At 53.4% G+C, this 12,134-nt stretch overlaps 1 protein-coding gene across 2 annotated transcripts; it reads right to left on the bottom strand.

Moving 5' to 3' along the window:
- Positions 1-1,883: 1,883 nt before the first annotated feature.
- RAB3D (RAB3D, member RAS oncogene family) lies at positions 1,884-11,930 on the bottom strand. 2 transcript variants are annotated; one of them, XM_021705129.1, is made up of 5 exons: positions 11,750-11,930; positions 10,130-10,399; positions 9,352-9,470; positions 9,139-9,263; positions 1,884-4,795 (listed from the first exon to the last, which is right to left on the bottom strand). In XM_021705129.1, exons 2-5 carry the CDS (start codon positions 10,355-10,357, stop codon positions 4,608-4,610), a joined length of 660 nt encoding a protein of 219 aa, XP_021560804.1. In that variant the 5' UTR covers positions 10,358-10,399; positions 11,750-11,930; the 3' UTR covers positions 1,884-4,607. The 2 variants fall into 2 exon arrangements, with proteins under 2 accessions (XP_021560804.1, XP_021560805.1); XM_021705130.1 differs by having other exon boundaries at positions 11,802-11,930.
- Positions 11,931-12,134: the final 204 nt, after the last annotated feature.

Below are 12,134 nucleotides of genomic sequence, written 5' to 3'. Positions count from 1 at the left end.
AGAGAGCAGTTGAGAAGCCTGGGACAGTATGTGAGTCCGTGGATCTAGCTCCCACTTGAGCTCTGCAGTTCATACATTCACTCAACAAACATGTAGGGTGCGCCGGCTCGAAGTCATAAATGAACTATTTTTACTGACGACACTTCTGACATCAAATGTGTGTGTGTGTGTGGAGGGGTTTCATACCAAACGATTATCTCCGGGCACCAACTGGGTGTCCTAGAGTTCAATTCTGACATTAACTACCCGATGTTTGAGGCAGATACCACAAACTTTAGGGCTCCGACCGACTAGACTGCCCCCACTTCAGATGCCAGTTTCAAGTACTGGGTCTCCAGGGGACCCATACTTCTGACTGACTTGGCTCCAAAATCAGGGGGCTCCAACAAGTCTTGATAGATTGTCAGGCTTGATAATTAGAATCTCACAGAGCTCAGGAAGCACTTTAGTTACTATTATTAGTTGATTATGAAAGGATATATAAATCAGGAACAGCCAAACGTGTAGGTAAGGTATGGAGAAGGCGTGCAGAGCTTCCATGTCCTCTCCTGGCATGCCACCCTCCCAGCACCTTGATGTGTTTCTAATCCAGAAGCTCTCTGCATTTTGAGCGGGGAGGGGGCAGGGAGCAGACTCGCGGCTGAGCAGGGAGCCAACGTGGGGCTGATCCCAGGACCCTGAGATCATGACCTGAGCCAAAGGCACTTAACCAACTGAGCCGGCCAGGTGCTCCTTGTTTTTTAGGCTTTTTATGGAAGTTTCATCACTCAGGTATGATGGATAAAATCATTGGCCATTGGTGATTAACTCAATCTCCAGCTTGTCTCCCCTCCACTTTAAGGTCAGGGGGCTGGGTTCATTGTTCCCACCCTCTAGTCGTGGTGTGGTCTTTCTGGAGACCAGCCCCCCTCCTGAAGCCACCTAGAGACTCCCCGCCACCAGGCCTCTCATTAGCATACAAAAGACGCTCTTATCACTCCAGAAATCCCAAGGGTTTTAGGAGCTGTGTGCCAGGAACCAGGGACAAAAACCAAGTATTTCTTTTTTATTCTATCAAACAGGAACTGAGCTGGGTGTGGTGGTTAAAAATTAAAACATCCCTGCATTCGAGGGACTGGTATTATATTGAAAGAGACACTTGTTTAAGTTAAACAAGTAAATATCTATATAATATCTATATACTATAATTATATATATAAATATATAATAACAAGTATATAGTAGTTTTGATTCTAGGGGCTATGGGGAGGAGGACACAGGGAAAGGGACATCAGAAATGGCTGCGGAGAGGTTGCAGTACTAAACAGGGAGGGGAGAGGAGGGAAAGGGGGGCCAATGGGAAGGTGAGATTTGCACAAAGACCTGAAAGAGGGGGTGAGTGAGAAGAGCCATTTGACTTCAGGCAGATGGACCAGCCAGTGCAAAGGCCCTGAGGCAGGGGCCTGGTGTGTTCAAATAGCAGCAAGGTCAATGTGACTGCAGCAGAGCAAATGTGGGGGGCAAGTGGGGAGAATTGAGGGAAGTGACAGGTCAGATCACACAGGACCTTCTGAGCTGCAGGGAAGACTCAGGCATTTACTCTGAGTGGGAGCCACAGAGGGCTCTGAGCAGAGGAACAATGGGAAGACTTGGGTATTCACAGGCTCCCTCTGGCTGTTGTGGGGAGGACAGATCATCCTCCCTACCACACAGCAAACTTTCCAGGGCCAAGGTGGTGGACATGAGGCCTGGCTAGAGGCAGCCCCAGACCTGAGCCTCCTCCCTAGCCTGATCCAGATTCTGCTGCATTACATGGCCCTCGACCAACCATTTACGTGGCTGTAAATCAACCACCCTCTTCCTGAAAACCACGTTTTACTAATGGCAATAAAAGAACAACTGCATCGGGGCATAAAGGCTTTATTTTCTCTCGTGGATAAAAGTGCTCGTCTTTCCGAGTGGACATCAAGGAATCACTTACACAGGAGAACCACATCCAGTACATAAATGACTGAGTCGAGAGCTCACTCCGTAGTGTTTTGGGATCGCAGGGGAGAAGCCAGTTCATGGAATTAGCGCTTCAACACCGAGACCAAATTTCACCCCTTACTTACAAGAACATGATCTCTGGGGAGGCCAAAGAAAGAAAGAAAAGGAAAAAGCAGAACCCCAAACCCCGAACCCCAAACCGTGGTCATGGCAGTGGAAAGATGAGCTGCTAAAAGCAAATGGTGAGAATATAGGACCCAGCCTCAGGCTCCCTTCCCAGACCCCGGTCTCCCTGGAGTTGAGAAGTGGTTTTCCCGCAGCCTTTGGCTTCATTTTTGTTTGTAAACTCAACAAATCTCCATCCCTCTGACCAGGTACCACCACCCCCACCCACATGATCTCCCAGGACAGTGGTTTTGGTTCCCCAGAGACCATCATGAGTGAAGCCTCCCACCCAAAATTATAAAATAAAAACTTGCATTATTTTTAGGAAAAAAAACAACAAAAAACCCTCTCCTACATTATTCCCAATTTTGAGAAAACCCAGAGGCAGCTACCTGTCTCAGTTGCTACTTAAAGCTCAACTGTTCAAAAATCATGTGTAAACACAAGGCTTACTTCACGTCAGGTACAGGGCACAGCCAAAGCTATTTTTTATCATGCGGGCTATGACAAGTTGGCTCGTCCCTTAGGTAATGGCACTTTGAACAACCATTTTTTTTTTTTTTGGCAAGCAGCTTAAGGAAAATGGGGTGGCCTACAGAATCTTGACAGCCTATGGTGCATCTTAACAGGTTTGGGGTTTTTTTTAATAGCTCCTTTAATTTCCCCTTTATGTTAAAGCAACTAACATTTTTGACTCCTGCCCCCAAACATTCCCCAAACTCACTGTATGTTTCCAGAAACTTGTCCATTTCACCAGTCATCTGACTTGCTGGCTTACAGATACCCTCTCTTTGAAGCTCTAAGGGCAGCCCTTGGCAAGGGATGTATGGGGCCCTCTAGAAATAAATTCGAAGTAGAGCTTCTATAAAGGCTAAGAGCGAAGTTCCACTTGAACCAGATCTTCCTCACTTGCAGGAGGAGGAGGCTGAGATCTTTAAGGCTATAGCAAGTCATTTTGGTGGCAGGGGCTGGGGGCGTACACAAACCATCTGTTTAGACCATCTTCACAGTGTCTGTCAAATTATGGGATGTTAGTTGGTATTCCGGGGCAAAAATGGGTGCCATGCCACTGGAGTTTGGCCTTGGGTGGGCAGGAAGGACACTGAGCTGGGGTGGGGTCGGGGGGAGAGCAAGATGGAGATCCCCAGACTGCACATAATCTCCCAGCAGAAGCCCCCACCAGCTGGGGAGCCCAGCCTTGTGGGCTCCCTGATCGTGTGTCAACCAGGGAGACTGGTTCCCAGCCCATCCCCATCAGCCTGCCACTCCCAAGCTGTGTCCGTGAAGCACATGTAGCAACAGTAATTACCCAATCCTGCCTTCTTGCCCCTTCAGCCCAACCCTATAGCCTCGCTTAGAGTCACTCCTCCATTAGTAGGAAACATCACCTCTCTGGGCCCCACCAATGACATGGCTCAGGAAATAGGACTCTGGGTCTTCAAGGGTCCTTGAGGGGGAGGAGCCCGAGTCCTTCTATCGGCAAGTCGCCAGCAAGAGCAGGTGATAGGAACATTGCTCAATTTCCTTTTCTAGCAGGATGGAAGATGTGGAAAGACCTTGCTTAAAACATCACCAGCTAAATGGGGCCTGGGAGAGGCAGGAAGGGGCGGGAGGTCCGGGGCTCACGGCTCTGAGGTTAACTCCCTGCAAAAGGTCCCGAGCAGGAACGCCACAGCTTGGGCCATTCTCTGCCCAGTCTGATGCGGCCCATGGTTCCAGAATTCAACCCAGGGATCAGAGATGCTGCAGTGGATAAGCCAAAACAGTGGCGGGGGTGTGGGTGATGTGAAATCCTGGGGAAGCTCAGAAGGCACTTCTGGAGTCCCTGAAGCCGGTGGGGGGTGGGCCTCTGACTTCCTGCCCCTTTACTAAGGGAAAACCTGCTTTAATACTGCTTTCACAGGCAGAGGATCTGCAGGCCAGTAGGCAAGGGTCTGCAAGGGCTAAAATCACCTTCCCGCCTTGGAAGCTTGAGGTCCAAGGAGGTTCATGGGTGGGCCTGGGATCACACCAGGGGACCCTGAGAAAGGACTCACCTTCCACCTCCCCAGGAATGAACTCTGAGGACCCACACTGCAGGAGGAAGACGACGAAGCATCTTTGACCAGCTTGTGAACGCCAGGCAATACCCCAACACAGAATGGATGAGGACAAGAGTTCTAACCCCAGAAGGCACTGTGGAGGCCCCTCCACCAGACGGGGTGGGACATGCTGCCCATGCTCCCTCCGTTAGAATTCCTGAAAAGCAGCAAGCTCGTGCATGTCAACGCACCCAGACTCTGCCCACAGTGCAGAATCCCCAGGGTCTGGAGCTTGTGATAAGGCTGCTCGGGCAAGTCGGAGGTCATGCGGGAGCCGGGGCAGCTGACGGGAGGGAAGGGGGCGCCCTGAGCTTGGAAACAGCCCTTGTGGCTCATGCCTCAGTCACAGTCCCTGCCAAGGCCGGAAGGGGTGGGCAGGGTTGGGGACCATCTCTAGCAGCTGCAGCTGCTAGGCTCAGGGGGTGGGGCATCCCCCAAGGCCGGGCCTTTCCCATTGCTCCCCGGGCTGGAGCTGGGTTCTAGGGACTCATTCATCTTCTCACAGATGATGTCCACCAGGCGCTCAAAGACCTGCTTCACGTTCATGTTCTCCTTGGCGCTGGCCTCAAAGAACTCAAAACCTGGACGGACAAAAGGTGGGAACACCAGTGAGACCCCAGGAGGGCAGAGCCTGGGCATCACCCAAACCTGGTTTCCAAGCCCAGGTCTGCCCTTCATGCAGTTGTGGGACCTTGGCTGAGTGCTGAAGTCTCTCGAAGCCTCAGCTGGCTCATCTGTAAAAAGGGAACGATGCTGATGCTGATAAAAATCTGCCCTGAGGGGCGCCTGGGTGGCTCAGTCGGTTAAGCGTCTGCCTTCGGCTCAGGTCATGATCCCAGGGTCCTGGGATCGAGCCCCGCATCGGGCTCCCTGCTCTGCGTGGAGCCTGCTTCTCCCTCTCCCACTCCCCCTGCTTGTGTTCCCTCTCTCGCTGTGTCTCTCTCTGTCAAATAAATAAATAAAATCTTAAAAAAAAAAAAAAAACTGCCCCGGTTTGGACTATTGCAGGAATCTCTTTGTCACAAAGCAATGGCTGCAAGAGTCCAGCAAGTAATGTTCTGGTGCCCGGCAGGCATTTAACAAACAGCGGGTTTCCCAGCGTCTGTGGGGCATATGCGATGCCCACAGTCTTGACCTACAGAACATACTAAAGGTTGTAATAATGAGGGGCGCCTGGGTGGCTCAGTTGGTTAAGCATCTGCCTTCGGCTTAGGTCATGATCCCAAGGTCCTGGGATCGATCCCCGCATTGGGCTCCGTGCTCAGCAGGGAAGTCTGCTTCTCCCTCTCCCCCTGCCCCTCCTCCTCTGCCCCTCCCTTGTGTGCGCCCTCGCTCGCTCTCTCTAATAAATAGATAAAATCTTTTTCTTTTTTTAAGTGGTAATACTGATAGTAATAAATAAGAAGAAGCAAACACCCAGGCGGCCCTAACTTGTCTCTCATTTAAAAACAAAAAGCTTGTCCTGGGCGCCTGGGTGGCTCAGTTGGTTAAGCATCAGACTCTCAATTTTGGCTCAGGACATGATCTCAGGGTCCTAGGATCGAGTCCAGCTCCTTCTCCCTCTCCCCCCCCACTGCCAAAACTAAAATTAAAAAATTAAAAAAATTTTTTCATTTAAAAAAGCTTGTCCTTCCAAAGGTGGAAGGTAGTACAAAGGCTTTGGGGACTTGCCCATGATCCCTCAGCTGCAGAAAGTGGGGGCTGTCGACCTAACAATAAGGGTGTACATGACAATCCTTCCTGCACCCCTAAAAGGTTGGCTCAGGCTCTCCCTACAGGGAGCTATCCCGAATGGTTCCTGATAGGTCCACCCCCACCACACCCACCAAGTTGGGCCAGAAATTCAGACAAACGCCCGCCATATTACACACAGCATACGGTAAAGAGGGCCCTATCCCAGCACTTGTCATGCTGTACTATAAAAATGTAATTACCCATTTACTCTCCATCTCTGCTCCTGGAATGCCAGCTCTGGGAGGGCAGGATTGCCGTCTGCCTTGTCTTGTGCCTGGCACAGAGGAGGTGCTCAGGAACTACTTGCTGAGTGATTGATTGATTGATTGATTGATTGAATGATGGAGGCAGGCCACGAATTCAGATCTCTTACTCTGAGCCTAGTGCTCATCAATGTCACCCCACTGTCTTCCTAGGCAAGGCTGGCATATCCTTATCTGTGTGTGGCTCTGCCTCAATCTGAGTTCTTTTTATATTTTTTATTTTTTTTAAGATTTTATTTATTTATTTGACAGAGAGAGACACAGCGAGAGAGGGAACACAAGCAGGGGGAGTGGGAGAGGGAGAAGCAGGCTTCCCGCTGAGCAGGGAGCCCGATGCGGGGCTCGATCCCAGGACCCTGGGACCGTGACCTGAGCCGAAGGAGGACGCTTAACCGACTGAGCCACCCAGGCGCCCCTGAGTTCTTTTTTTAATACTTTTTTCTCCTGGTTATCAATATTCAGTGGAGAAATTCACTGAAGTTAGAAACTACTGAAAAATATCAAGACGGATATAAAAGCTTTGTAAGCTCATCATCCAGAAACAACCACTATTGGTGTTTTGATATTTTGCTTTCCACTTTTTTTTTTTTAATATAAATACACAATTATTGGGGTTGGGTCTGTAGGGAGTATGTGCGTATGTGCGCGCATGCATGCGTGTGTCGTTTTTTTCCTACAAAACTGGCGTCAAATTCTGTCTCCTGCTCTGTATGCCAGTATTTTAAACTTAATGACAGAGTAGGAAGCCCCCTCACCCCCATTCACTAGATGTTCTCTGCAAGGTGGGGGCAACATCCACAAGTATTCCAGCCCATGGCTGGAAACCATAGCTGATTTCGTCACTCTAGGCAAATTGGGGATCTAGGCCCCAGCTGCAAAGGCTGACTCCCCATCATACCTGGAAATGAGACCCAACCTGGAGTTCCCAGAAAACACAGGGAACAGAGGAACAGGTTAAATGACACCACCAGGGAGCAAAGAGCCAGATCTCAAATGGGAGATATTCCATCAAACAAAGACCGAGTTTGTCCAACAAATAGATGGTAAGAAAAAAAGAGAAAGAAGACTATGTATAGTCCAGGATCCCTGAATTTTCTCCGTAAAGGGCCAGATAGTAAATATTTGAGGATTTGTGGGCCATTATGGGGTGCCTAGAGTTTCGTGGGCAAGCATCAACAACAGTTCACAATCATGCTCGCTAACACTTAGCTACAACTGCATGTGTACCAGACGGTGATATGGGCCTCATATGTCATAACTCATTTAGGCCCCATCACAGCTTGATGAGCTGGGGCTGTTACAATCTTCATTTCACACAGGAGGAAGTGCAGGCCCAGACAGCTGAAGTTACCAATACAAGATCACAAAGTGATAGAGAAAGAATATGTGTTAATGTTCAATCAGGGCCAGTGTTGGCTTATTTCATCTTTCTAACAGCGCTCTGAAGGAGACACGGTTTTCACTCTGTTTTCCAGATGGAGAAATGGAAGCACAGAGAGGGGGGGCGATGTGCCCACGGTCACACAGCTAGTGGGTTGCAGAATGGGATTCGAGCTCCTCAGTCTGGGTCCTTAACCCACCCTCCCCTATGGTGGTGGTTACACTGCCTCCTGCAAGGAAAGTTCTATGGAGGGCTTAGAATACTAGAATACTCCAGGCAAGATTTCCTTTTAGCTTAGGGGTGCCTGGATGGCTCAGTCAGTTAAAGCGTCTGCCTTCAGTTCAGGTCATGATCCTGGGGTCCTGGGATGGAGCCCTGCTTTGGGCTCCCTGCTTAGTGGGGAGTCTCCTTCTCCCTCTGCCCCTCCCCCCAACTTGTGCTCGTGCGCGTGCTCTCTCTCTCTCTCAGATAAATAAATAAAATGTTAAAAAACAAAAAAAAAGATTTCCTTTTAGCCTAAATTTCCATTTATGTGATTCAAAAAGGTAGCCTGAAAACTCCTCCTCCCATCCCGGTGCGCTGGTCCCCAGTTCTCGGACACACACGGGTCACCAGTGTTACTAGATCCTTCTGTATCCTTCCAGAGTTTTTTCGGGCACTCCTGCAGGGGCCAACAAACTTCGAGGCACAGGCCAGATCTCGCCTGTGGCCTATTTTTGTAAACCAAGTTTACTGACAGTCACATTCATTCCTGTCAGCTCTCTGGCTGCTTTCAGGCAGAGCTGAGTGTGTGACAGAGATTCTATGACCTTCAATATTTCCTATCTGGGGGCATCTGGGTGGCTCAGTCATTAAGCGTCTGCCTTCGGCTCAGGTCATGATCCCAGGGTCCTGGGATCGAGCCCCACATTGGGCTCCCTGCTCCGCGGGAAGCCTGCTTCTCCCTCTCCCACTCCCCCTGCTTGTGTTCCCTCTCTCGCTGTGTCTCTCTCTGTCAAATAAAAAATAAATAAATAAAAAATATTTCCGATCTGGCCCTTTAAGAAAACATTTGCTGAGCTACGGACTAAAAGAAGCAGCCAAGCCCACCTCTCTGCAATTTGCTTTTCCCACTTAGCCCTATATCCCACAGACCTTGCCATAGCAGAACATAAAGAACGTGTCCACCCCTTTTCACAGCTGTGTAGTATTCTACCGTGTGGCTGTGCTTTATGCTTCGAGGCTTCCCCCACGGTGAGATATTTAGTGCTGTGATTTGATACACTCGCCACTTCCCACGTGGGTGGGATGTTTGGAGGATACATTTCCGGCCATGTTTTTGCCCGATCTGGGTTCCCAGGGCAGCGGGGAGGCGGGCAGTATCTGTCACTGAGTTCTCTGAAATTAAATGCAGAAGGTGGCACACCTGTGGCTATTTTCCTGAGCGGAGCCTCAAAGGGCAGAGCGTTGATGACTGCAGTTGGACCCGGGACCCAAGGGTGGAGGTGGGGGGACTGGGGTTTAGTTCTGGGAGGTCCAGGGCCCGGGGCCCAGGCTGGGCACTAACCAAGGTCATCGGCGAGCTTCCGGCCATCCTCAGTAGGCACGACCCGCTCATCTTCCAGGTCACACTTGTTCCCCACAAGGATCACCTGAGCATTGTCCCAGGAGTAGGTCTTGATCTGTGTGGCCCTGTGGAGTTTGAGGGCCATGAGGCTAGAAATGGAGAGTCAGGGGGAGAGGGCGATGGTCAGGGTGTCACTGGTCCGCGAGCACTCACCAGTCCTGCACGGCGGTGAAGGACTCCTGGTTGGCAACGTCATACATGAGCAGGAAGCCCATGGCTCCGCGGTAGTAGGCCGTGGTGATCGTGCGGTAGCGCTCCTGGCCCGCCGTGTCCTAGGCACACAGAAGGGTCAGGCCACCAGAAGCTACCCTGTTCCCCACCCAACCCCTGCAGGGCCCTAAGCGGGCCACCACCCTGTGCTCACAGCCCCAGTCTGACGGGAGGCATGGCCCTGCCTCTGAGGAGTTCCCAGTCTGAGGGGTCAGTGGCCTCTCACAGACTTGTACCTCATCTCCAAGAACAGACTTAGTGACCCCATGCAAGAGCCACCTGGGCCAGCGAGTACCATCTCGGGGCGGACACCCTGGTATGCAGACCATGATATCGGCGGCCATGTTGGGAGTGAGAGCCTCTGAGGAGCACACAGGCTCTGTGGGGGATCCTGGGATGGTACCCAAACCTCTTCCCCACTGGTCACCAGGACTTCTAACCCGCCTCGGGTTAGCACTCTCTGCCCCTCAGACCCTATAGGGCAGGGCATATCCTCATCCTGATGAATTCACCTCATAGATAACTCCCCCCACCCCCTCTGCCACCTTTCACATCTACCCCAAGCCTCCTCCCTCACTTTGGCCCACTCTCGCTCCCCCGGGGCCCCTCCGCACAGCCCTCCACCTTATCATGGACGTCCTTGGAGGAACCCCAGCCCCTCCTGGGCCAGCACGCAGACCCCTGTCCCTTGCCCCAGATCCACAGTCGCCGCCTGGCCCACCCAGATCTGCAGCTTGATCCTCTTGTCATGGCGATAGACCGTCTTGACCTTGAAGTCGATGCCCACGGTGCTGACGAAGGCAGGCGTGAAGGAGTCGTCCGCATAGCGGAACAGGAAGGACGTCTTGCCCACACTGCTGTTGCCAATGAGCAGCAGTTTGAACATGTAGTCGAAGTTCTGGTCGGCTGCATCCCGCGGGCCTGTTGGGGGGTCTCCGGCTGATGCCATCTTGGCAGAGAGCCTCCGGGGGACGGGGGGGCAGCTGGAGCCCTGCAGAAAAATAAAACACCAGGAATGGCTCCAGTGTACACACCAGACCCGGATTCAAATCCTGACTCTGCCACTTGGAGGCCCAGTGACCTCAGAGGCATCACTTGCTCTCTCTGGCCTTCAGGGTCCTCCTCTGGAAAATGGGGAGGCTTATTCAATGCCAGGGCCCAAGTTGTGGGGGGCATATGGGGTGCCTCCTCTGGCCACTGAGGAGCCAGACCCTGCAAAAGGTACAGGTGTGGACTTTGCCCCAGAGTGAGCGGCTGGCTTGGCCCAGGTGTGGGCCGAGGGGAGGGGGGCCTGCCAGCTGGATAGAGGCCCCCCTCAGGGCCTGGGTGTTGACTTTGGCAGGGACACCTGCCCTGACACCCCCCCGCCCCCGCCAACGCTGAGTTTAACTCCATCCCTGGCCTCCACGGGGAAGGGGGTTTTAGTGGATACGGCCCAGGTTTAAAGCCCAGCTCTAGCCCCAAATGGGTCCTGCCACCTTCTGTTTGTCAAAGGGGTGGGCCCCGTCTCCTTCGGGTTAGGGCTGACTCACCCCAGCCCCAGCCCAGAGGCTGCAGTGACAGTCCTCAACTCTAAGGAAGCCACATAATAAGAACCCCACCACCACCACTCCTCTCTACCCCGGATCCTTCCTTTCTTGGCAATCTGTCCCCACAGCTGGGCTGCTTCATCTGGGCCCCGACACCCCCCTTAGCCTTCACGGCCTCCCGAGGCCTCAGTTTCCTCAGCTGCCTATGGCTACTCCTTGAGCTGCGCAGGGAGGCTCCAGGAGGCCTGGGTGAATGGAAGGCACGCAGGCAGAGGAACCCTTAGCAAAGCTATTTCTCAACCGCCTGTGGGGCTTTTTTCCATTTTAAAAGAGGACCGAACCTGCCCGCTTTCCTGCCCAGCCCTCGGCCCCACCCGGTGTTCCGGGAGAACGAGTTCGAGGAGGGGAAGACGAGAGGCAGGAAACCTTTCCCCATGCTGGGCAGGGCTGCCAGGCTGGAGCCCTTACCCCACCCGCAGCCCCAGCCCACCTGTCAGCCGGTCCCACCTCTTCCGGACCATCAGCACCCCCTCCCTCACGCCTGGCACTAGATCAGGGTCCCCGGAGGGCTCGGCCCTGTTCCCCTGATGGATTTTGGGCTCCCCCGCCGGTGCAGGGGGGCTCAGGAGCTTCCTCCCATCACCATATGGTCCCATCTCCTGTTCCCAGCTGGGCTCTCCGCCCCGCCCGCGCCCCATTAACGCCGCTCGAGGAGCCCAGCTGGGTGGGGGCGAGGGAAGAGGCGTTTCCCCCACCGCCTGCCTTTGTTCCCCGGGCCCCGGGCCCTCCCTCTAGCCCCCGGCCCCCCAAACCTGCTGGGACGCGGAGGTGCGGGGCGGGGTGCGGTCCCTCGGAAGGGGTCACCTCGCGTCGGGGGGGGCGCTGCCCACGGGCGTTCCTCCTCCGACCTCGCTGCGGCCTGGCCCCAGCCGCGACGCCGACCCCGCAGCCGCCGCCGCTGCCACCGCCGCTGCCCGCAGCCACCCGGATCCCGCGCCGGCTCCGCCCAGACGGGGGAGGAGGGGGCCGCTCCCGGGAGAGGGCGGGGCGGGGCCGAGTCCGGGGCGGGGCTTGCGAAAGCCGGGGAGGGGGGAAGGGCTGGAAGCGGCACCAAGCTCCGAGCAGCCTAGGGCCCGCTCCCCAACAATAAACTTTTCACTTTTCCTAACCATATTGTAGAGCTCCTACTCTTTGCAT

Source organism: Neomonachus schauinslandi, chromosome 1 (genome assembly GCF_002201575.2).
Source record: "Neomonachus schauinslandi chromosome 1, ASM220157v2, whole genome shotgun sequence".
Lineage (NCBI taxonomy): Eukaryota > Metazoa > Chordata > Mammalia > Carnivora > Phocidae > Neomonachus > Neomonachus schauinslandi.
This window is presented reverse-complemented; position numbering and strand designations above follow the sequence as displayed.

Excerpts from the sequence above, each read along its gene's own strand:
- RAB3D (XM_021705129.1), bottom strand. The coding sequence starts at position 10,357 with ATGGCATCAGCCGGAGACCCCCCAACAGGCCCGCGGGATGCAGCCGAC. Across the intron at positions 9,471-10,129 it reads GGATCAAGCTGCAGATCTGG|GACACGGCGGGCCAGGAGCG; the intron begins GTGGGCCAGGCG and ends CTGTGTGCCTAG. Across the intron at positions 4,796-9,138 it reads GAAGCTCGCCGATGACCTTG|GTTTTGAGTTCTTTGAGGCC; the intron begins GTTAGTGCCCAG and ends TTGTCCGTCCAG.